The sequence below is a fragment of the Topomyia yanbarensis genome, chromosome 2 (genome assembly GCF_030247195.1).
Source record: "Topomyia yanbarensis strain Yona2022 chromosome 2, ASM3024719v1, whole genome shotgun sequence".
NCBI lineage: Eukaryota > Metazoa > Arthropoda > Insecta > Diptera > Culicidae > Topomyia > Topomyia yanbarensis.
Genome location: NC_080671.1, coordinates 357,140,222 through 357,165,383, shown reverse-complemented (window position 1 = coordinate 357,165,383; position 25,162 = coordinate 357,140,222). Strand labels below are relative to the sequence as shown.

Here is a 25,162-nt window from a genome sequence, read left to right as displayed (position 1 = left end):
CAACATTCATTTTTTTGTTGGATTTGGTCTGAGATCTGTGTTGTCAGTATTTTACAATTCTATGTCAATACTACGTTTTTGGGAAACAACCCGGCCTACCGATAACTACCGATAAACTTTTAGTGACCCTACCGATATTAAGAAATTCTATCTGGCCACCCTGTTTATCATAACTCGCCCGTTCTCTGGTTGTATTTTGTCGATAGGCCCAGCTGTTCACTCTCGTGCACAGAGGAAGCGAGAAAGCTCGGGGAGGGCAGACCAGATGAAATTTTAATTTCGTTCAATCGTGATAAGCAACGTCAATTGACGACGCTCGATAAGAGGACCGTTGACTCACCGCGTCATGGGGTATTCAGATTGGTAGCTAGTCATTCTCTTCAGATATGGAACTGACAATGCAAATTTCAATGGTTTAATTTCTATGTTGGTGCAGGCTTAAATCTAGGAATGATGTACCGGTATTTCCACCTCTTTCCTTTAGGTTTTTCTATTGTGATTCAAGCCGTAATCTTGCTGTTTCCGACTTAGGTGCAATCTATGATAAAATGTTGTCGTAATAGTACAAACGTTCAAACGGTCGATAAATGTTATTGGAAACCTAGGAACAGAGTATGCGGGAAACCCAAACAAATATCGAATCGAATGACATATTGTTGACAAAGATAACGCAGCAATACTCAACACAACAATCTCGGCAAGTATAATAAAAATTGTAACGATACAACGGTTGAACCGATTCACGCTTCTAGCTCATCGTACGAATCTCGCCGCAAGCTGCTACCACCCCGTTCCTGCTCTCCGCATTCCGCCATCGGGTTCCAACGCATACTGGGACGCACCGCAGTTGGCACTATGGAAGCCCTCGATCCCCCCGCCACAGTCGAGCACTTGCAGCCAGCGATCATCAGTCGTCCCGGTCCTGTGTGTGGGATGGGTGAAAGGGTCTTCCAACCTGCCGCAAATGGCAAGTATACATCTGTTCCGAACACTTCAAGCGCTGATGTATTCTTCGCTTCCAGTTCTTTGCCTTTTGCTCCGACATGTTATCAGATGCCAACCATTTCTCTCGACGACGACGATAGTCGTATTTTGGGGCGCGACGCAGTTGATTCGGGATGCCTCGAATCCCTCACCACAGTCGACCAGGCGACCGTGAACCGTTCCGATACTGTTCGTGAGATTGACGAAAGGATCTTCCTACACGGCAACATGGCTTCGCTCTCTGCTGTACCTGATCCGTCCTCCAACAACATCGAGGTTTACTACCAGAATGTTGGTGGCCTAAATTCATCAACGGACAGCTATTTGCTCGCGACCACGGGTTGCTGTTACGACGTTATCGCCTTGACTGAGACGTGGCTCGACAACCGTACTCTGTCTCGCCAGGTCTTTGGTTCAACATTCGATGTCTACCGCTGTGACCGTAATGCCCGCAACAGCCACAAGACATCAGGCGGTGGTGTGCTTATCGCCGTTCGGCGTGGTATAAAAGCCCGAGTGATCAACGATGACCGGTGGGCGAGCTCCGAGCAAGTGTGGATATCAGTGAAACTTGCCGATCGCAATCTGTTCCTGTGTGTTGTGTATTTTCCACCTGACAGAATTCGTGATTCCAGCCTGATCGATGTACATCTTTCCTCCGTTTCTTTTATCGCCTCGATCGCCGCCCCGTCTGATGATATCGTTATACTGGGCGACTTCAACTTACCTGGCTTGACGTGGTGCCAAGCATGTAATGGTTTTCTACGATTGGATATCGAAAAATCTGCGCTTATTAACAATGCCAGTTGTATTTTGGACAACTACAGCAGCGCAACTCTTCGGCAAATTAATAATGTCACCAACGAGAATGGACGTACATTGGACCTCTGCTTTGTAAGTGCCCGGGACTGCGCTCCGTACTGCTGCACTGCACCGACTCCTTTAGTCAAGCAGGTGCGTCATCATCCCCCACTACATCTTGTATTCGCTGGTAACTTAGGAGTGAATTTTGAAGACATCTCAAGCTCTATCGTCTACGATTTTAAAAACGCTGACTACGACAGCATCGTTAGCACGCTGTTGGATATAAACTGGGACGAAAATATTAACAATGACGACGCGAACGAAGCAGCGATGACGTTTTCTAGTATTCTTAACTACCTTATCGACCGCCATGTGCCAAAACGAACAATTAGTACCGATCAACACCCTCCATGGCAATCAACCGTCGTTAGACGTTTAAAATCTGTCAAACGAGCTGCATTTAAAAAATTCTCGAAGCATAAGACACTTGCATTACGAAATCACTACTTTCAACTCAACCACGAATACAAACAACAAAGCAGACGCGCCTTTTTTAGACACCAGCGAAACGTCGAGCGTCAACTGAAATCCAAGCCCAAGTCGTTCTGGAAGTATGTTAACGAGCAGTGAAAGGAATCCGGTTTGCCATCTTGTATGTCGTTTAATGGCGTTTTAGGCACCGACACTAAGGAAATTTGCCAACTGTTCTCCGACAAATTTTCAAGCGTTTTTTTCCAACGAGCGCTTGCCACCACAACAAGTCGCTGCCGCCGCTAATTTAACTCCTTCTCTAGGACGAACCATCAACCGAATTTGTGTCGATAATGCTGCCATTCTTGCAGCAAATGCCAAACTGAAAGCATCTTGTTCCCCAGGTCCAGATGGTGTTCCCTCGATTTTTGTCAAAAAGTGCATCAGCGGGCTTCTTGAACCACTTCGGCGAGTCTTCGAGCTATCACTCACTACTGGTACATTCCCTTCCTGCTGGAAAGCAGCGCACATGTTTCCAGTTCATAAAAAAGGAAACAAATCGAACATTGACAATTATCGGGGAATCTCGTGTTTAAGTGCTGTATCAAAACTGTTCGAGCTGGTTGTGTTAGATCCTATTTTCTTTCACTGCAAACACTACATTGCAGATGACCAACACGGTTTCATGCCTAAACGATCGACAACGACAAACCTGCTCTCGTTCACAACATATGTAATGGATGGATTCGCTGACGGATTGCAAACCGATGCTATTTATATGGATCTATCTGCGGCCTTCGACAAAATCAACCATGATATCGCAATAGCGAAGCTGGACAAACTCGGCATTCATGGACAACTTCTGCGCTGGTTTCGTTCCTACCTCGATGGAAGGCAACTCCAAATCAGCATTAAGGACTGTCTATCTGCACCATTCTTCGCTACATCCGGCATACCACAAGGAAGCCATCTCGGTCCAGTAATATTCCTCCTCTACTTTAATGACGTCAATTTCACATTACAAGGACCCCGCCTTTCTTTCGCCGACGACATGAAAATTTTTCAACAAATACGGGATAAAACCGAGGCCGAGCTTCTTCAGAGGGATCTGGACAGCTTTAGCACGTGGTGTGATCAAAACAGAATGGTTTTAAACCCGAGTAAATGCTCAATCGTTACGTTCACGCGGAAACGCCAACCGACTCAGTTTAACTACCATTTCTTCGGCTCGAGCATTCCAAGACACTCTCACATCAAAGATCTCGGAGTCATCATGGATTCGGCATTAACATTCAAACCACATACGTCATACATCGTGGATAAGGCATCACGACAGCTTGGGTTCATCTTCCGAATAGCGAAAAACTTCAGGGACGTATATTGTCTTAAATCGCTTTACTGCGCGTTGGTCCGCTCAACGTTAGAATATTGTTCAGCTGTTTGGAATCCGTACTACCAGAACGGGATTGACAGAATCGAGGCTGTCCAACGCAGGTTCATACGCTTCGCCCTTCGTCATCTCCCATGGCGAAACAGATTTCAGCTGCCGAGCTATGAAAACCGTTGCCAGCTTATACACCTCGATACACTCAGCATTCGGAGGGACTGCTCTCGAGCCCTGTTCGTCTCGGACTTACTCTCTGCCAGAGTGGATTGCCCTACAATCCTCGGACGTCTGGATCTTCAAGCCCGCGTTCGAGCTCTACGTAATAACTCCCTTCTGCGAGTTCCGTTCAGGAGAACCAACTATGGTTGCCAGAGCGCTGTAACCGGACCCCAACGAATTTTTAACAGTGTGGCGACAGCCTTTGACTTCAACCGGACGCGGAATGCTATAAAAGCGAAAATGTTGTCAATTTTAAAATGTAATTAGTTTAAGCAACCACCATTGGGGCCAAGGGGCTTGTTGGTGAAGGTAATAAACATAAACATAAACATACTTTGTTCGTTATTTCATTTTGTAGAACATTCAAAGTATATCTTCTATAGTCTGTGAGGAATTTTTACTTAGAATTGTACTACTCAGGAGAATCTACACACTTAATTTTTTCTGACGAATCTCAGCTTTTTTTTTGCATCATTTGTCGAAATCTCAACAGCTGAGATTCAGCAAATATTATTTTTTGCAGAGATCTCAGTAAAAGTGACATTTGAGAGCTGAGATTCGGAAAATATTTCATCGAAAATCAGCAAACTAATCTCACTTTACTGAGATATCTGTTTCTAAATTTGCTGACTACACAGCTGTTGAGAAATTACCGAGCCGAATTGAGTTTGTAAGTATTCCTAAATCACGGCTGTCAAAAAATAAAGTTCCAGAAGTGCATCAATACAGAACACTTGAGTCGGGGTCGAGTTGCATTCCGATCCTTCATTGTTATCTTTTCGGTTTTTTTTCCTACATTTTTAATGCTGGTGTCTTCTGCATTTCATGCTTAACCCTACGGAAGTCGCGCTTATGGTCCAGTGAACGAGCAGCCGCTGGTGCCCTAAGACGATTTCGCTAGATTTTCAGAACAGCGTGGACTCAGTGTGCTAGCGCGACTGCCGGAAGGTTTAGTAGGATAGAATACAGTGACAAAACAAATTAATTAATAAATCACATGTGAATTTTTGATTACAAGCAAACTCGAAGCCTTTACAATTCAATATAAAAGTTGTAATCCTGTTCGACATACATTTAGAAATTTTATGCAGCTGAACGGACCTGCGTTCGAATTGCAAAGGAGTCAAATGTATCCGTTAGAGCTGCGGAGCTTCAGTGACCGAAAAGAAAATTGATGCCGATGGTGCAGATGTGTTTGCTGAGCTAATTTTAATCTGTTTTTACGGTTTTGGTAAATTGTTTGTGGCTGTTTTTGATGATCATATCTTCGCAATTTTATTATTTTATTTCTTTTTAGCGATGTTTGCGTTATTGATTATATTTGAAGCTTTTATTAATCTTGCTATTTTTGTTAGTTCAGCTATTTTTGTTGATAATGCAGTATTTAACATTTTTGTTGATTCCTTCACTTATTCTTCTATTTTGTTTCATCATTTTTTCAGGAAATTCAGATCTACTTCTTCTCTTTTACTCTTGTTGCCATATCTGTTTTCAGCCCTTTTTTCCATTTATTGATTTCCTTATTCTTTTAAATTCTCCCCTCTTTTTAATTTTCTCCATTCTCCTTAATTTTACTATTCTTTTAACTGTTATGTGTCCAATAAAAAAACACCTTTAACAGGCCAACGTGGGTACCCGGGTACCCACAAATTGAAATGCTCATAACTATGGTTTTCTTTATCCGATTTGGACACTTTTAGATTTTTTGGATTCAGGAACTCGTCCATTTTTTGATTTATAAAATTGAACCGGATGAATGGATCTGGTGCTTGGTAATCCGGATTTTCCGGGTAACGTTCCAGTACTAGGGTATGATTTGTAAATTTTATTAATGTCCTAGCAATATTAGTATCAAAACCCTTCAAATTGTCTCGGAAGTCTGGTATTTATTGTTACGGGACCCTATGGCAATTTAAAAAATGAAACTGGAATGGAATGGCCACTCACGGCCAGACGGGAACCTGCTCTGGAATGTCCGTTCCGCGATCAAATCACCAAATGGTTCCAAAACCACGAGATACAGTCTACTGATGCAATGCCAAGAATTTTGATACCCATATTGCTAGGATTCCATTGAAGTTTACAAATAGTATCCCAGTACTGGAACCTGCTTCCGAAAATCCGGATTCCCGGAAACCGAATGAAGTAACCCGATTCGTTTTTACCAAGTCCAAAAGCGGATGAGTTCCTGAATCCAAAACAGCTAAAAGTATCGAAATCGGTTGGATATTACCTTAGTTATTGGTATTTCAGTTTTGTGGGTACCCAGGTACCCACGTCGGCCTGTTACGTAGTAAAAAAATTCAGGAGCCCCTCCTAACTCCCCCCTTTCTATATCAACAATATTATTAACCCAAAAGCTTGACTTAGTGAAGTTCTAAGATGTCACAAAGTTTCAATTATCAGCTATGGATAAAACATAGGAATTTCATGAATTGAAACCTAAAAAGGTACCCGGGTACCGCGTCGGATACATAACGGTTAATTTTCCATTTTCTAACCATTCAATTTCTTAAATCTGTCTTTTTCTATTTTTCTATTTCCATGCAGATTGTTCCAATTTCTACTACTTTGGCTCTTTCTTATATTTCGTCAAATTTGTCTATTTTACATGTTTTTACTTTATTTTCCCTAAAATTGATTTTACTCTATTTTACATTGTTGTTACGTTAATTTTAACTTTTTTCGATTTAAGTGGTTTGAACCTTACCATTTACTACTTTTTTCAAGGTAAAAATCCTAACTCTATATGCGGGGTTGTGTATCGAACTCAGATGAGCTGTGTGCAAGGCAATCGGTTTTCCAACTACAATATGCCCGCTTCCAATTCTTTTTAATTTTTATTTATTTATTTTCTGACTATTTTCGCTTCATTTATAATTTTTCAATATTTCTTCTTTTATTCCTATTTCTCTATTATACATTTATTTTTATGTATTTTAATAATTTCTGGATTTTTTAGATCTTTTGTTACCGCTAAGGAAACGCAAAATAATAGCAAAAAAGTAAAAACGTGCAAATTGTCATGTAATTTTAACTTTTTTAACACTTGCTATTATTTTGCTTTTTTTTCTTTTGAATTTGTCCTGAGTGTTCAAATTTTATAATTTTTTTTATCAGTCTATTATTTATTTTTCGATTATCTATCAAGTTTTGGCTGTTTTATTTTTATGTTGCTACTTTCCTTTTCGTCTGCATATATCTATTTCTTAAATTTTTCTATTTTGTTTTTCTGTTGTATTTTTCCTTCAACTATTACTGTTTTTGCTGATTTCCCACCTAATACATTTAATTTTCACGTTTCCTATTTGTTCCATTTACTTTATATGAATTTGTTCCATTTTGCTGTTATCTTATTCTTGGTCAATTTCATTCTTTTTTATATTTTGATTCTTTTTCCTATTTTCAAATTTCTTTCTGCTTTATTTTAAATACTGTTATCATGCTCTTCCAAATTTTCGGTTTTTCTTCTGTTTGTTAAATACATTAATTTGTCCTTTTCTATTTTTTTTGTTTTCGTTCATTATCCTATTCTGGTTTATGCTGTTTCGGAGTTTTTACTATATTTGTAACCTATTTAATTATTTTCTGTTTCTGGAATGTTGACAATTTTAACTTGTATTTTGTTGGAATTTTTCTTACCATTTTTTCCATTCAATCCATAATTTCTGATTGTTTTTCTAGTCTCTAAAAATATAAGTACAGAGCAGATAGTTCTTTATTTATATTTTCCTTTTTGGTATTTCGAATGTGGTGCATTAACCTTAGGGTCATTCGAATCTTTTAATAAATTCGAATAAATTTAAACTTGTATTTCTGTATCTTTCCACATATCTTTACAAATGTTCTACTTTTCTGATTTGCTTGCTAATATATTTTTTATTGTTCAGTCTTTTTCCTATTTTTTGTTCTGGCTATTTCGCAAGTAATGTTATTTTTGTCATTTTATTTTAAAATAAATTTTATGGTCATTTTTTCATATCTGCTATTTTAATTCATTGCTATATTGGTACTTTTTGTCACATTTACATTATTGTCTATTTTCGTTAATTTTGCGATTTGAACGGTCTCTGCTATCCTTGTGATTTTTTTTTAAATTGTTGCTATCATTACTAATTAGCTATTTTTGTTCATTTCTCTGTTGTTGCTGTTATTGATTGCTATCCAGTTCGTCTTCTTTTGCTACGTTTGCTATTTTTGAAATGTAATTCTTATTTGTTTGAAAGGTTTTGCTGTTTTTGATTGTGCTATGGTTGTCTTTTTCAACTATCTTTGAAATTTCTGTTATTTGTTGACCTATTTTCCTAACTTATTTTTTTGGATTATATTAGTTTTGAATTTTGCCCAGCTTTTCTCTTCTGGTTTGTTCTATTTTGTTTATTTGCTAATGCCTTTATTATATTTTTTAATTTAATCGGAGTCTATTATCATTCTTGTTCTATTTTGTTCTGTTTTGTCATTGTAAAGAGTGCTTGTATTATTTTATAGGGTTTTTTTTTCTGTTAAGCATTTTTTGCTTCTTGATTATTAACTAGGTTTGTAAGTTTCAAAATATTTGATTTGTTCGCAATATTTTGTTAGCTGTTCTATCTTCGCTAGGGCTGCTAATTTTTCTATTTTTGTAACTTTAGCGTTTTGCGAACTTTCTTCACTTGCTATCATTGCAATTTTCGTCAAATTTGTCATTTTTTCTAGTTTTGGTTTTATTGTTAGTTTTGCTATTTTTTTAAATTTTGTTTTACTATTTTTGACGGTTTACCGTGTTTGCCAATTTAATTATTTTTTGGCTTGTTTTGCACGTTTTATTTGCATTTTAGATTTTTTGTTATTTCTGTTATTTGTTCCTTTATTTTTTCACTTTGAATCTAACATTTATCTTACTTTTTTCTATCATTTTAACTTTTTACATTTAATGTTTTTAAATTTTTAAATTTTTTCTCTATTTTTTTTTAAATTTCCCTGTTTTCTATTGTGTCTGTTATATTTTCTAATTCACATTTTTATTTTAGTCGATTCCTATTATAATTCTTTTGTTTTCTGTATTTTTCCCTTTTTCATTTTTTTCTATTTTAACTAATTTATTAGATTTTTTAGATTTATTTTTCTATTTTTCTTCTGTTTCCATTTTTTTCCAATCATCCTCTTGAATCCATTTGTTATCCATTTCTGTCTTTTGCCTATATTACATAATTTAAACTATTTTCATGAATTTCGGTATTTCTGTTATTGAATAGATTTTGTTTTATTATCATTATTTTGGTAATTTTTACTTGTTTTAGTTTGGTTCTATATTTATTCTTCCTATTATTGCTTCTCTTCGGTTTTTCTTATGTTGCCATATTTTGTAATTTTTCCTTTTTTTTGCTCTCTCTGTTGTCTTAGTTTGTCATGTTTGTTATCTGGTGATATTTTCCAGTGCCTATTCATTGGAAATTTTTATGCTTTGAATTTTTGCCGTACCTCCGTTATGTTTCCTAATTTTGCATTTTTTCCCCTTGCGCAATTTTTTCATATCTTTCTTTTTGGATATTTTTCTAATATTTACTAGTTTTAGGGATTGCTGATATTATAACAATTCGGGAAAGTTGTGTAATTGCGAAAAATATTCGGATGCAGGATTTGCAAAAATACGCCTCAAAAATATTCATTTAATGCAGTAGTTTTAGATAAAAGTTTATCTTTATAATCACCGAAAAAGGTTAAAAATGTTCAAATTGAATGACTTTTTATTTCTACGAAAATAATAATAAAATATATATAATTATCTCTTATCTTATAACTAAAAATAGTTAATTTTTTTAAATGCTCTTACACTCTTACAAAAAATATTTTGGCCTGCAGTATTCCAGCAGTAAAATCAAATTTTTCATATAAAAAAGCGAAGCATTCGTACTGTCATAACGTCAGTGCGGAGTTCGGATCTTCTCCGACAGATTTGCGACCAATGGCTACTATATAAAACAGGTGAAGTCAGGAAGTTTGTTAACGTTCGTCTACACGATAATTGCGACTATGACTGTCATAATCAACTTCTAAAATTTTGTGTCCAAAAAAAATTTTTTTGAGCCTTCTTTGCATTTCTCAATCGATAAAGCTGATTTCCGTCCCAGTAATACTCATTTTTTTCTTTTAAATATAATCTTTCCACTACCAAAAATAGAGGGTCGATGCCTGCAGCATTTAAAATCAACCGTTACTGTATTGACCCGAGTCGGAAAAATTAGATGTTAGTTCCATTTTCTACTTATCTCAATCCACAGAATCGTCTGAACAAAAATGGGAATAACGCTTCCATGTTTCGGTAGCTACGGTCAATTTAACCATGCGGTTACAGTTAGCGTTTTAATTGTTTTAGTTTTTTACACGTCACGTGTGTGTTCATTTCAATCGTATCGCCATATAGAATAATATTTAACTAATTTGTGGGATATTGTTGTTACTGTAGGTTAAAACATAGTTCAACTGTTTTCATATTTGATACAATGTTTTTTCAGGGTAATATATGTCTATTCAAGAGGAGTACTACAATTTCCGTAAACTCCACAATATATGTAAAATAATAGGTAGCACTAAATAAGCTGTGTATGTTGCATCTAAAACCACTAAGGACCGATTTATTCACCCTTGCTTAACGCTTAAACCAGGTTTAAACGAACTGGTAAACCTGGTTTAAAAGTTAAGCGAGGGTGAAAAAATCGGCTTTAAGTGATTGATCAATTCAAAAAGTGGTTCTCTCACCTGTGGCATCGCCAAATATAACATAGGTGCCAATTGAAAGATGAAATCGTAACGAAACGATTGTGAAAGCAGAGTAGTGTTGGTTCAACTTTCAGAATCACTAATAGGTTTTCTCGTATGACATTATCTCGCACGTTTTTAAAATTTTAACTTTTTATTAATATCCATTTCCATAACAGCGGATTCTTTCAGGTCACTCTTTATTTTTTTTTTCAATTTGATATTTAAAACTTTAATATGTATATCCATTTTTATTATTTTAATCAGGGGACATGAAATGAAAATAAGAAAGTTTATGTCCGACAAATAAAATCTACAATATTTTAATTATAGCATTTCAAGATTCTTCAATATACATAAAGATACGCAACCCGTGAAAGTATTTGGACCCCGAAACACCTTCCCCCACTTTCCGGATGTTACATGTGTCGACAATTTTGAACAGTAACTGTAACGAGTGCGGGTTCAACTCAGCGGACCGTTTAATCAATCCAGCTATGGGATATTGATTTAGGACGCAGCAGTGAATAACATCGGCAAACTGACGCACCATGGCGGGTGTAAACTATTGATCAAATTTTGACACGACACGACAGGAATACATATAGAGCCTGCTGCGCCATAGATATATATTATCCGTTGCGACGCTTGCCAGAACGAACCCAGTGCAGTGAACAACGAATTATCGATTGTCCGACAGAACCGGGATTTGTCAAGTGACATTGTTCGCTGTTTGCGTTTGTAATTGTGCTTGATTAGTGCTTGAGCATGTTGATTTATGGCGAAGGCGAAATCATTTGCGCTTCTTGTTAGAACTCGTTAATAGGCGGGAACAAATTGCAAAACAATGGAACGACAGGTTCAGCTTTGTTTGTTGTTTTCGATCCGAGCGCACAGGCGACAATATAGGTGATTGAGTTGTGCAGTATATTTGCACTTTGAAGTGGGTGGGTTTCTAACTGGTACAATCGGTCTTATCTACTTTTTCGTGTTGGATAAATTGTTACATTTTCTATTGTAATATCGAGATATTTCTTCACTTCAAGTTTTGAATTTATAAAAAAATGCTTTGAGTTGAACATTAAACCGTGCCAAATTGATCTTCATAAATCGAAAAAAGAACTCAAATTGAAGAAATACGTACAGTACAAAATTGAGCGTACACTCGAGATGAGATTAGCTGTTTTATTTTTTATTTCGACTAATATGTAGTCATTTTCTTTTTAACTTTTTAACAACATTCAATTAGCTAGAGATTACTAAGTGGGGAAAGTTATGAAAAGTTTAGAGCCATAGTACTCAAGTGAGGGCAAGGTTGTGAAATATGCAGATCGGAAAACTAGAACTGGCAGGGTCCAATATTTTGTCTTCTACTTGCAGGAGTCGAGCTTAAGCAGAGTTACAACGAATCCTTACCAACAGATCTCATAGCAAAGACAGACTTGTCGATCTTTTGAAAACCGACAACTCATGACAAGAGCTGGGATGGGACTCGCGAATAGATGTTGTCTTTTTCCATTTTTTATTTTTCATTCTCCATACTACTCACATGCCATTTCATTGTAGCTCGCACTAGTTCAGAATGACGTTTGAGAGCTGGATCAATTTGACACTTGTTTTTTTCGCTATCCGCATGTCCCTTTCCAGGTAAAGAGGAACAAAAGTCCTGCGAGGCTGAGTGCAATACTGCATCATATGAATACCCAGACCAATAATTTATATCCCACTAAAATTTACAAAGTCGTAGCTTCAGGTATCTTGTGATTTAAAATTAAGAATTGGGATCCGAGATTCGCATCTCGGAACGCTTGGAAATGTATATCTAGAACCCTAAAGTCTGAAAGCTTATTCGAATTTACTTAAAAACTCTATTTAATCAACGTAGATATCACCAGGGATGAAAAATGTACCAGTAAACTATATATTCCGGTATATTTGCATTTGCACAAGCCGTACAGCCCGCTATAGCGACACATCACTACAGATCTTGCCAGAACGGTAGCCAAACCGAGTACATTTTCCCGTAGAGCAGTAGAATACATTTTTGTTTTGCTGCTGTACTCCGACTGCTCGGTGAGAGTGTGGTGTAGTAATGTTTGTTCTCTCGCTTTGTACACTTTTCTCTGCGTAGTCAAAGGTAGAGACCCGCACACGAAAGCGTTGATGCCGGTCGTGGCGTAAACGAACAGCATTCATTGACGTCGTTTTTGATTGAAAATATTGAATAGATTAAGAATATTAAAAAGTGTAAAATAAGGAAAGAGAAGCTGTACCGCTCGCGTCTGGTGGCTGTATTGGGGGCAGTAATTTTTGTCATGTTACTGCTTTGCTTACAGACTGCCGCACAGCGCTGGGCGTCCTGCAATAGCGAAAGACAGCAACGTCGATAGAGAAATGAGAATATAGGCAGAAAAATTACAGCCGCAGAAAAGGTAGCCATTTTGCATCCTTGGATATCACTACTTAGTTCTTTCAATATTTTTTCAAAATCTACGCGAAATACGCACACAACTTGGGAAGAGGGCAAAAAAATGAAAAGCATGAATGAATATTTTAAAATACATAACAAGAATAAAATGAAGAAAACGAAGAAAATAGTAGAACATAGTAAAACGAATGTGCCATATGATAGATGCCATATCCTGCCAAAAAATAACGGAATAAATATGTTGCTTGGGGAAAACTATCAGACCAAGCCTACATGTACATAAATTTCCTGGTAGATGTTCCTGGTTGTGACGTAATCATTGCTTTTTACGCCACAGGAACAGATGGCCTGCTATACGAGATTTTTCTTGGCGAACTTCAACAGCTTAATGTGTTTCAAATCTTTGTTGCGTTTCCTTTTCCAGTCGAAGAATAATATTCTTGTCCTGAAAGCTATTTAAAGTCTGTTTTGGCGTAGGCTTCGTCATCATGTACCACGTAATCAAACTTCGTCGTCATCTACATGTACAGCTTCCGTGATCGTTCTCCGACCAACTTGTTTTGCTTATCGTATTGATCTGCAGTCACTGTCTTCTTGTAAGTCGACAGTCCGACTCGTTTATATTTAACCCTTTCATGTCCAACTTTTTTCTAGTGCATGTAGGGTTTCAAATCTATTTTTCCTTGAAAACGGTGGGGTCAAGAAACACGAAAAGCCTATTTTCATAAAGATAAGTGCTTCCATGGCAGTGCTAGAAGCTGGTCAATTTTTACCTTCTAATGCTCAATACAATTATTCTATAATAATTACAATAGTCGAATTACGTGTAAAACGTAGCCAACGACAGTCTAAATTGATAAGATTTATCAGTTTTCAATAATATTTTACCATGACGAAGATATATGAAAAAATCAGTTTCCGTCGTCAACGTAAACTGTCCCTGGCAGCACTGCTCCATCGGAATCCAATCAGACTAAATGCAATAACTTCAGTTCTAGAGCTGATTCTTGTAACTGTTAATACTCAAATGAAAGGCAATAATCACATTTAGCAGCCTTACTTGTTTTTGTGAGCAAATCGCCTCAATAAAAAGTTATAGCTGTTTAAAAACGTTGTTGTCCACAAACAACATGGGCATGAATGGGTTAAACTCGCGTGATGCAACTGAACTGGTAGTAGTAGGAAGAGTGTAGATCAAGAAAGAAACATTTGAACCATTTCTCCACATCTACAAATCGTCTGCCAGATTCGAAGTATTATAGTAATTTTCGACATTCTCTTCTATCGGACATTCTGTGAAACGGTGAACTTACACTTGATGCTGATAAAATCGTACCCATGAAGATGGCGGAAGTCAGTTTTGGTATACGTTTCGGCTTCTAAATTTTATGAGCAACTGCGTGTAAAGTTTCATGAAACGCGTTCCGATGCCATTTGTCTGCTTATTTCGATTTAACGTTTTATTCGCGCGATATAGAACTTTGAGTACTTTGAAGTCTCCGTTTTGAAGATATACGGAATGGTCCGCATATCTATTGTTGTAGTAAGAGTAACTTGTAACTGCTCCTCCTGGCACAAAATCCTGGCAACGGACCTGACTTGCGAGACGTCGCTTGAGACCAGTTACGTAATGGGGAACAGACATTGTTTTAACGCCCAACGCAAATTCGTAGACTTTCTTGATCAGAAGGTTCACAACAATTAAATCCTAATTTTCGAATACTTTGTTCGAAGCAATTAAATATAACTGTGGATTTTTTATATCTTTAAATAATACAATTAATTGAACTCTAGTGGATATTATTTTATGCCTTCCGCACTAAGTGCTTTAATTGAAACCTGACTATCAAACCAAAAATATATTCTTTAACAGAAAATTCTCCGTTGAAGTACCGATTATACCCCCACGGATTCGCGAAGATTACGGCTTGGAGTACGGTGCAGTGTTTACAACGCGAATATAATTGGTCTAATCTCATTTCACGACAGTAGACACCAGTACCGAATCGACCCTTCAACAAAGCTCCGCCAGTGTAACAAATTACGTATTCTTTAAGTGGTCGCTCTATACATTCAGACTGCTATTCCTTGCGAGGAAAAATTCTGACATTGAAAGTTTTAAAAGGAACAGTACTTCCGAAAGCCGCAAATGTTGCTTATTATTTTATGATAATTCTCCGACAAACAACAAATGAGAAATCGAAATTCATTAAGTGTTCGAAACAAACCATCGGTGATAATGTTCATTAATGTGGTGACAGCACACTACTTTGAGGACATCCCCATACATTAAATTTGCATATCTCTACTTGTTTTAAATATAGCATAGCATAGCATAGCATGAATACCTGCACAAATCGTAGGGTGGAGTTGCAGAATTGAGCATATCTATTGTCATATCAGTTTTCGCCACGATCTGCAATGACGTAGACCCGCTTCTTTCCACACACCTGGCTACGTCCTTACAAGCATTTTTATTTTGATAATAGTCCGATCATCTACTTATTAAAAACACTCGGAACCGAAACAGTTTTCATAGAAGACGGAGATAACAAATGGCGAAACGAATATATATGAACATATATTGGAAGTTATATTCATACTAATAAAATTACTAATGCATACAAAACTTTCCTGAAAACTATATAATTAAAACAACATGGAAAAATCTCACCCGGAACTCCGTGGTGCCTTCAAAACTTCCGGCGAAACACTGGTACATGCAGATCTCCCAATATTCCAACTTGGGGCTAAGGAATAAGCTCAGGAATTTGCTCAATCGATACGTGTATTTCTCTCTTATGGAAAGGGATTTTATCCGAAAATTTTCTTCAAGGTGGTTGCTAGGTGGTAGCGACCTCACATCAAATGACCACGGCCCGTGTCGCGGGGGGTAATTTTCTTCAGCAAATTTTCACTGCTTGTGTTCGTTGAGGAATACATCGCGAACAGGACATTTACACTTGGTGTCAATGGTTTTCACGATGAAACATGTTTTAAGCGATTTGGAGGGATAGTCTTCTTGATATCTCTACTTGTTTTAACAATAAACAAGAATTCGGTTGCTAAGCATTGCCTGTATCCAGTTTTTGACCTATAAAGTTAATTCTATACCTCATACTGTTTCCAAAATGGATTCAGCACGAGGGTGGCAACGGTTGACGTAATGTGCAATGCGTCATACGGTGATAAGATTCTGCGACCACTTACGACTCATTACGCACTTCTTAATACATCTGACTGATATATCTGGTGAACTTCAGCGCACTTGGACGATCCCTTCGAAGAGCCTTTATCTCAACAGTAGCTGACAGTATTACCGCAGGTGTCATGTTTCGAAATTCTTCAACGCACTCACGTCTTCAACGATTGGAACGACGGTACAGATATACACGCTTGTAGACGCAATCGAGGAGGGTTTCGTAGCTGCCGTGTATTTGCATCAGACATTATGTTGTTACGAGTTTATATGAGAATTTGCTGTGTGATCGAATCGCACTCTTCAACATCTAACTCCAGAACCGGTAGTCGGATGCAATAGTAGCTTATGGGAGCGTCAAACCTTCCACTTGAAAATTTGTGTAAATCAGATCAGCCATCTCTGAGAAACTTGTGTGAGTTTAAGGTTTAACTGAGAATGCCTCGATTAGCGGCCATCTTGGAAAACGAAAAAAAATAGTTTTTTCTCACACCGTTGGAAGAATCTTCATGAAAATGAATCAATGTATTCGGGGCATTGGTAGAGTATTATTAATTCACTTTGGGATCATCCACAAATGACGTAGCATTATATGGGGGTGGGGGGAGTATTGTATTTTGTGATGATGTGTGACGACAGGGGGTAGGGGATCATGTCTTGCTACGTAGCTATTTTAAAGGGGAAGAACTAACATCGTTTTTTATTTTTTTTTATATTTTTCATGGACAAGGGGGGGGGGGCAATTACATTCAAGCTACGTAATTACCAAGGGGGTATTTAGAGGTTTGTGACGAAATGCTACGATGGGGGAGAGGGGTGTTAAAAATCACTCAAAAAATGCTACGTCATTTATGAATCGTCCCTTTCATGAAGATTTTTCCAAACAGGTGAGAAAAAACTTTCGTTTTCCAAGATGACCGCTTTTGCAAGCTTTCTCAGTTGAACTTTGACACACAACCTGGACGAAGTACACATGACGGTCCGGTTAAAGTAGGGGTACGGATGACCTCAGACAGCGATGATTCATTTACCAGTAACTGCTGCTGACAAGGCACTGGATGTAGGCAAAGTTACGGTTGGATGATCGAGATGCTCATTGAACGCCGTCCTTCAAGAGAATAAACAAGCGGAGAAATGCTTCGAGTGTTTGGACTTTGGACTTACAAAAGCCCAGATAGGTCCAGGATGTGCTGAAACTTCTGATAGCCCGTGTATCATCTTGCGAGAGACTGCACGCAAAGGCCGAAGTGCGTGCTTTGCACTCCAGCGAACAGATACGACCATCAGACCAGAGACTTCAAATGCCCCGCCTATAAGAGGGCGACTGCAGACCAACGCTAATGGAGATAACCCAAATAAAACTGCATCACTGTGACACAGCACAGCAACTATTGTGGCATTCTACGACAGATACGATGTGTGATGTTGCGTTGATTGCAGATCCGTACCAAGTCCCCCTTGATGACGACAACTGGATGGCAGAGAGATCTGAAACGGCTGCGGTACAAGTTATGGGCAGATTCCACATGGTTGGATCGGTGCTGGAACGAAGAAGTGGTGGAACGCTCATATGAAGGCTACGCAATCGCCAAAATCAACGACGCCTTCCTATGCAGCTGCTACTCTTCCCCACGATGGACAGTGGTTCAGCCTAGTGCTAGAGCAGTTAACCGAGCAGGTGATTAGCCGAAAACCGGTAGTCATTGGTTGTGACTTCAACGTCTGTCTGGGCTGTGGAGTGGAGCAGTAGATTAACCAACACAGGAGGGTATATTCTGCAGGAAACTCTATCCAAATTGGACGCACGATTGAGCAATGAAGTTTCCGTTAGCATATTTCATCGATGTCACATTCTGTAGCCCTTCACTGTCGGTGAACATGAATTTGAGATTCTGCGAGAAGTATACGTACAGCGAATCACCTGGTATCGGCCAACGGAACCACGTTGCAGCACGGAGAAGGATGACCAGCGAGCGAAAATGGAAGACGAAAGCTTTCAGCAAAGATCTCTTCGTCGAGGTATTTCGGCCGGCCGGCAGGACCGAGAACGTGAATACGATGGATCTAACAAGAAGAATTGTGACGGCTTGTTACGCCATAATGCAGTGAAAACTGAAGCCACCCAATAGACGGCGTCCAGCTTACCGGTGAAATGGGATGCTCTGTGCTTCTTATCTCAGAGCCAGAAGGCGGGCTCAGAGAGCAGTATCGGAGCCAGATAAAGAGGAGCGCAAGGCAGCATTTTGAGAAGCCAGGGCCGCTTTAAAGCGGAAGAGTAAGCTTATCAAGTCAGATTGCCACAAGGAGCTGTGCCGAGAAGTAGACGCTAAACCTTGGAGCGACGCGTACCGAATAGTGATGGCGAAAATGAAGGCCTTGTCGATGTCAGCCGAAATGTGCCCGGGTTAGCTGAAGATAATCGTTGAGGGTCTCTTTCCGAAGCACGATCCAACTACTCGAATGCAGCAAACACGAGCAATCGGCAAGTGTCTAAAGGTGAGCTTGCAGAAGCATCGAAGCGACTGAAAACAAAGAAAGCCTCCGGTTCTGCTGGAATACCAAACATGGCGCTGAAAGTTGAGATGTTCAGGATGCTGCTGAAGAAGTATGATGCTGCAGAAGTATCTAGATGAAGACAACTTTCCTGAAATATGGAAGGTGGAGAAACTGGTGTTTCTGCCAAATCCGGTCTTGTATAGATCTATATGTCTGCTGGATACATTCGGAAAACTCCTGGAAAGAATCATCCTTAACAGGTTGACGAAAAGCACGGAGGGTGAGTGCGGACTGTCCAAGATGCAGTTCGGATTCCACAAAGGAGCATCGACAGTAGATGCAATTCAGATAGTGCTCGAGTGTGGGGAGAAGGCATCTAAACCGAGGCGACGAGAGGATCGATACTGCGCTATGGTCACAATAAACGTGAAGAATGCATTTAACAGCGCCAGCTGGAGAGCCATCGCTGCACAGAATAGGGGTTCCTGACTATCTATGCCAGATCCTGAAGAGTTAATTCCAGAGTAGAGTGCTGCTGTACGAAATGCACAAAGGGCATAAGTAAATGCGAGTTATAGCGGGCATTCCTTAGGGCTCCATTCTCGGTCCAACTCTTTGGAACGGGATGTACGATGGGGTCCCTACACTGCGGGTGCCCAGGAAAGTGAAAATCGTGGGTTTCGTGGACGACGTGTCACTAACGGTGATGGGTGAGACACTTAAAGAAATGAAGGTATCTATGACGGAGACAATAGACGCGTTCGAGAACTGGAGGAACGGGGTAAAGCTGCAGATAGCTCACCACAAGACGGAGATATTGGTGGTCAGCAACTGCAAAGCGGTTAAGCGGAGCAAACTGGCATCGAAGGGCACGTGATAACATCGTAGCGTGTATTGAAGCAAGAACGACGACCAGTTGAGCTTCAACAACCACGTCGACTATGCCTGCGAAATGTCGGGAACGAACGCAATAACGAGGATCATGCCAAACGTCAGCGACCCGAGAAGCAGTACACGACGTCTACTATGTAGTATTTTGTCATCGATATGCGACATGGGGTTCTCGCCTGGGGTGTGGTGCTGAAAACCAAGCGGAACCACGAAAAGTTGAACAGGACGTTCCGGGCTGGTGGCCGTACGAGTGGCGAATGCGCACAGAATAATATCGTCGGAGGCTGTAGGTATTATCGCCGGAATAATCCCCAACTGCATCACCCTGGCAGAGGATATCGAGTGCTACAATCAGAGAAACACCAGAAAAGTGAGGAAAATGGTGACAATCGATTCGGTATCGAGCTGGTAGTAGGAATGGGACAATACGGAGAAAGGAAGGTGAACCTACCGGCTCATCCCAAACCTGTCGACGTGGGTCAATAGAAAGCAAAGAGAGGTGAACTTCAACCTGACATAGTTCCTGTCGGACCACGGCTGCTTCAGTATCTTCATCGGTTCAGGCACGCAACATCACCATTGTGTCTGGAGTGCGAGAACGTCGAGGAGGCGCCGGAGCATGTGGTCTTCGAATGTCCGAGGTTCGAAGCGATGCATAGGGAGATGCTTGACACGGGAGGATCGAAAATCAACCCGGTTCATGTCGTCTACAGAATTATAAGCGACGTAAATACGTGGAATGCGGTCGACAGAATGGTGACGCAGATCCTGACCGATTTACAGCGGAAATGGCGTGATGAACAGCGAGCAACGATTTCGGGAGAACGATCATCGCCGGAGAGGAGTAGATCCACCGCCGGAGATTTGTCAAGCCGCCTTCGAAAGAGCGCCGGGTATGGGTCGTCGAGGTGCTAGCGAACCGGATGCCATGCTCCACCTGGAATCGCTGGACCAATCACGGCACCGGTCTGTCAAAGATGCTGCGCGGATTCCGCAAAGAAGCATCGACAGTGGAGGCCATTCGGACATTGCTCGAGAGTACGGAGAAGGCATCTAAACGGAGGCGGCGAGAATATCGATACTTCGCTGTTACCACGATAGAAAAATAGCGAGAACCGAAGACGAAGCGGTATCGGGAGAGCTTCTTTTGCCGAGGAACTCTTCGTCGGCGTAAGTTGGATTCAACGCCGTGTTCTAGACTGAGTCGTGAGTCATTGGGACACCTGAGAACCGGACGCTGCATCGCCGAACTGACTCTAGCACCTGGCTGGTTGACTCGCTTTCGGAAGAACTTCTTTCGCCGGGAAACTTTCCATTAGAGTAGGCTAGGCCCATTGTCGAGGACTAGGCGAGCAGTTCGCGAACAAATCGGGAGCTGAATGGCTCATCGAGGAAGTGATGCCAAGTGGCACGAGAAGGGAGCCAAAAGGCTTAAAGGAGTTGCGGTGCTAAATGACACCGGACAGGGAGCCAAAAAGCTCATGAAGTCGTGGTGCTGAAACCAAAGAAAAATCGGTGTCGGAAGAACTTCTTTCGCCGAGGAACTCTCCGTTTGAGTACGCTAAGTCCATCGTCAGAGACCAGACCGAGTAGTTGATCACGTCCGTAGCTCAACGAGAAAGTAGTACTAAATGGTAAAAGGGAGCCGGAGGCCTCAGTAAATTAGACAAACTGAAGTTCTCCGCCCTCAAAAAAAAACTACTAAGTCCCCGAAGTAATGCCACCAGGAGGAATAATATTCCATGCAAGAGTTGTTGTTTTAGCGGGTCGAGTGGGTGCTCATACCCGTTCCCTGAGTTCTTGGTTTTTGAACATTTTTTCTGCTGTTTTAAAAAATACACACGATCTCGACGAACTGAATCGAATGGTATAAGAATCTCGGCTCTGCGGGCTTCGGTTAGGGAGTCGATTTTTAGAGTGATTGCGCATTAATATCTTCCAAATGAACGAATATATTTTAAAGAATAAAAATTACTTACGCAAAATAAAGCCTTCGAAGTAAACAAACTTTGTTGAATCACCCGTTAAGATTCAGCATTATTTTGATCCCCTTAATTGGCTATTATCCTAGCTCTTATCATGAATCAAGCAATTTCAAAAGGGCTAACGCGAAATAGAATATTCATTTAACATAATCCTCAATTTTCTTTTTTTTTATGTAATGGTTCCGCCTCAAAAATAGTGGGTCGATGCTTGCAGTATTTAAAATCAATCAATACTGTATTGACTCAAATCAACAACACAGATGTTATTCCTGGGTTTCACTGAATCCGATTGACACAATTTTTGCAACAGGAATAAGAATAACGGTTCTTTGTTTCTGTTGCTGCAGTCATATTGGCTACGGCATCAAATAAAGTGGACAAAACAGTTGTAAAAAAGCTGATGGTAAGTCTGAAACGTAAAACTCGACACTTCACAATGAAGACATCGGATATTTTAGGGTTTTGTAATTTTTGAATTTCAAAAAGAAATATAGGTTGTCCATTTATAAAAAAAAATCCGTGCACTTAATCATGTTTGATCTAGTTTTTGGCCATTCCACACTATTACGTGAAGAGAACGAATTATGAAACACAGCCGGAGTAGCCGACAGTTCTATCTATTAATTCTTTTGTTTCGGTACCCTTCATAGCATTACTGTTAGTAACTGAAAAGATTGAAATTCGCATATTAACCAAATCCAGCAAAAATCTATTCACCTCTGCTTCATGTTCTCCGGTACGAAAATATTCCACCACGAGTGCCGCTTCTCGCGGCCATACTTGGCACCGTACGCATCCAGCCCGTTGGCGGACCCGAACCCATCGAGACTTTCACTTCTGGTCGCATAGTCACTGTCCAGTGTGGCCGACATACCCTTACGCCGCCGTCGTTCAAGCTTTGTTTGCCACGAGGACGAACGGCGTCGTTTCTTGTCGTAGCCGGTTCCGTTGGCCGCTAAGTTGCCATTGCTGGCACTGAATTCGCCCAAACTGGATCCGTTCGGTTCCGCCCCCATGACCGAGGTGAAATTGCCCGAGTGTACCGTATAGTAATGGCTGGGCGAGTCATTTTCGATGTCTGATTCGGTAGATTTCTGGTACTTTTCCGGAATTGTGGCAATCGGGTAATGGTGGCTGTGGGATTTCGAATCCCGCCGACCTCCCCCGAGGAAAGCGACCGCAATCGAGCTACGACGTTTGTTGTTTTTGTCACTGTCACTGGTGCTGTTGCTGCGACCGCCCAGCAGCCCGATCGCCAGTGAACTGCGTCGCGGGGATTTACCATTGAGGCCATTTTTTATGTTCAGCGTGTTCGTGATGGATTCGATGGGACGGTCTGCAAGACTGTGCGGGATGCCAACGCTGGACCCATTGCCATGTATATGGTGGCTGTTGCCATTCTGGGTGTGACGATTTTGCAGCTCGGACTGCAGTCCGTTGCTGAGACTAGATTCCTCCTCCAGGGAGACCAAAGTGGGTATCGAACCGGTGCTGAGGTCCTTCCGGGAGCGGTACTTGCCCGGGGTAGAGAGTATACTGGTCATGCTTTAGTGTATTTTTTTGGTGATGCTGTTGAGAAAGTGGAAGGAGTTGTAAATGGTTAGCAGAGTTAGTTTTTCATATAAATTGGAACCAATGTTTGCTCTGAGACCTAAAAATAAATAAAACCAGTCTTCCCTGACCCAAGTAGATGGAAAACGTGTGGAACATGGCTTGTGATAATTTATAACTTTTTTCTTAACTTTACACAACACTTCCGTCATGTACATGCATTCTAAAATGGCACTCATATTTTAGTCACCACAGGACATTTTGCTTTGCAACTACCCATAATGATTTCGAAGTTTGCGTAGTTGCTGATGATTTATGATTTCGATTAGTTTGACCCGTGGTTGGTACGAGATGCAGAATAGTATGACATGCATACCAGAAGTAAAGGACATTCCATGCTGTGAACATTCACTAATCCCTAATCTATTCAAATTTTAAATTAATTTGTCAGGTCAAAACAACCGTCAGTAGATTGCAATCAATCATCCGACGACCTCGATAAGTTAACGACCAAACCCACAACGTCGTGACCGATCTACCGAAAATGTTGACCGCAACTTATGTTCACAAATTACCCCGTTTAGTAATCACTATATTAACACAATTTCAGAAAAATCCAGTAGCCGCAACAATTTAGAACTATCGCCAACGCAACCCAACAACTCACCAACTATGTACTCACACACAAATGCCCTATCGACGACGAAGGGCTTGTCACCGCTGGCAGCGAAACCTGATCGCCAACCGCGCCGTTCCAATTAATGAATTATTATTATTCAAACACACCCTGATCAAGGTTACAAAGTATCCCACTGCTGTCAGCTATGAGGTACCTAACTGCTTGATTTATGAACATGTGAGTTAACGTGTGAACGCGACTCTGATACGCGTTGTCACAGACCCCAGGCTAGCCTGCATCGAACCGGTGCGCCCGACCCTGCTGCTGCTGCTGGAACAAGATAGACAGAGACAGTGTGCGTTATACGCGGGACGGAAACTACTAATCCGGTCGTTCCTAGCCGAAACCTGTTCATTGGAGCTCGAATCAAATATATATCTAATCTGCATCGACTCTCGATGCTCTATGGGTCAGTCGGGTGTACATACTAGTTTGTTTATTTCCTATAGTCAGCCAGCCAGCCAACTTGCCAGCGCAGCACTGAAATGGAGATTAGCTGGCTGACGCCAGTGGGGTATGGCGCTCAGCGTGGAATTCTAACATATATGTACAAACCATTTGATGGAGTTGATTGCGTTTGACAAACGAAAATATTTAAATTGGCTTTCAGTTAACCGTCGGAGCCTGTTAATGGCTTTGTTTCAATTAAGCAGTAGATCCGCATTCGTAAGTAGTTTTCAGCTACTATAGGTGGTTTAAGAATTTATTATGGTGATCAATTAGGACGATGAAATGTGACCGTTGTAACTTACGTATCGTGTAAATGATGCGGTATTTGTACAATTCCGACAATATATATCAAAATAAAGTATATGTAGGACATAGAAGAGTATGCCACTAGTAAACTGGTTCTGACGAAAAACCGGAAACGAACATTTGTTTTTGGCTAATCCAGTGTTTCCTTTTTGAGAATAAATGTTTCATAATGCCCGGCGTTTGGTTTTCTTAGCCAAAAAAAGCGTTCGTTTTCGCTTTCTCGTCAGCAAATCCGAGCTTCTATCTTTGCTACCTGGGACATTACTCGGGACTTGCCAGTTTCTTTAGGCGTCATGTATGTCGTGTGACTGTTTAGATATAGTATTTAACTAGTGCTAATTTGGGTATTAGTTTTAGATACATCGACTAACTTGGCGCCAAGTTTGGGGCTAGTTACTGACGAGGTGACTTCAATATACAAAAATTCAGTTTAAATTTACGTTAAGTCTTGTACCCTTAATTCACAAATTGGTTTAATCCAATTTGTCCTCCTTGAGAATTAATATTGCATATCCTAGTTATGTTAAGCGTGTCAATCACTTCCACGAAAGTGCTCATTTTTGGAGAGTTTTAG

At 40.3% G+C, this 25,162-nt stretch overlaps 1 protein-coding gene across 12 annotated transcripts in view; it reads right to left on the bottom strand.

The window, feature by feature from the left end:
• Nucleotides 1-25,162, bottom strand: part of LOC131684306 (TLD domain-containing protein 2) — a 688,368-nt gene that overhangs the window by 258,841 nt on the left and 404,365 nt on the right. For 7 of the 12 annotated variants that reach the window (XM_058967041.1, XM_058967044.1, XM_058967045.1 and 4 more), the window contains one exon: nt 22,320-23,171. The exons of the other annotated variants lie outside the window; for them this stretch is intronic. In XM_058967041.1, coding sequence (XP_058823024.1) covers nt 22,320-23,146 — 827 coding nt within the window. In that variant the 5' untranslated portion in view covers nt 23,147-23,171. The remainder of the gene's footprint in view (nt 1-22,319; nt 23,172-25,162) is intronic. 12 annotated transcript variants of the gene reach the window in all.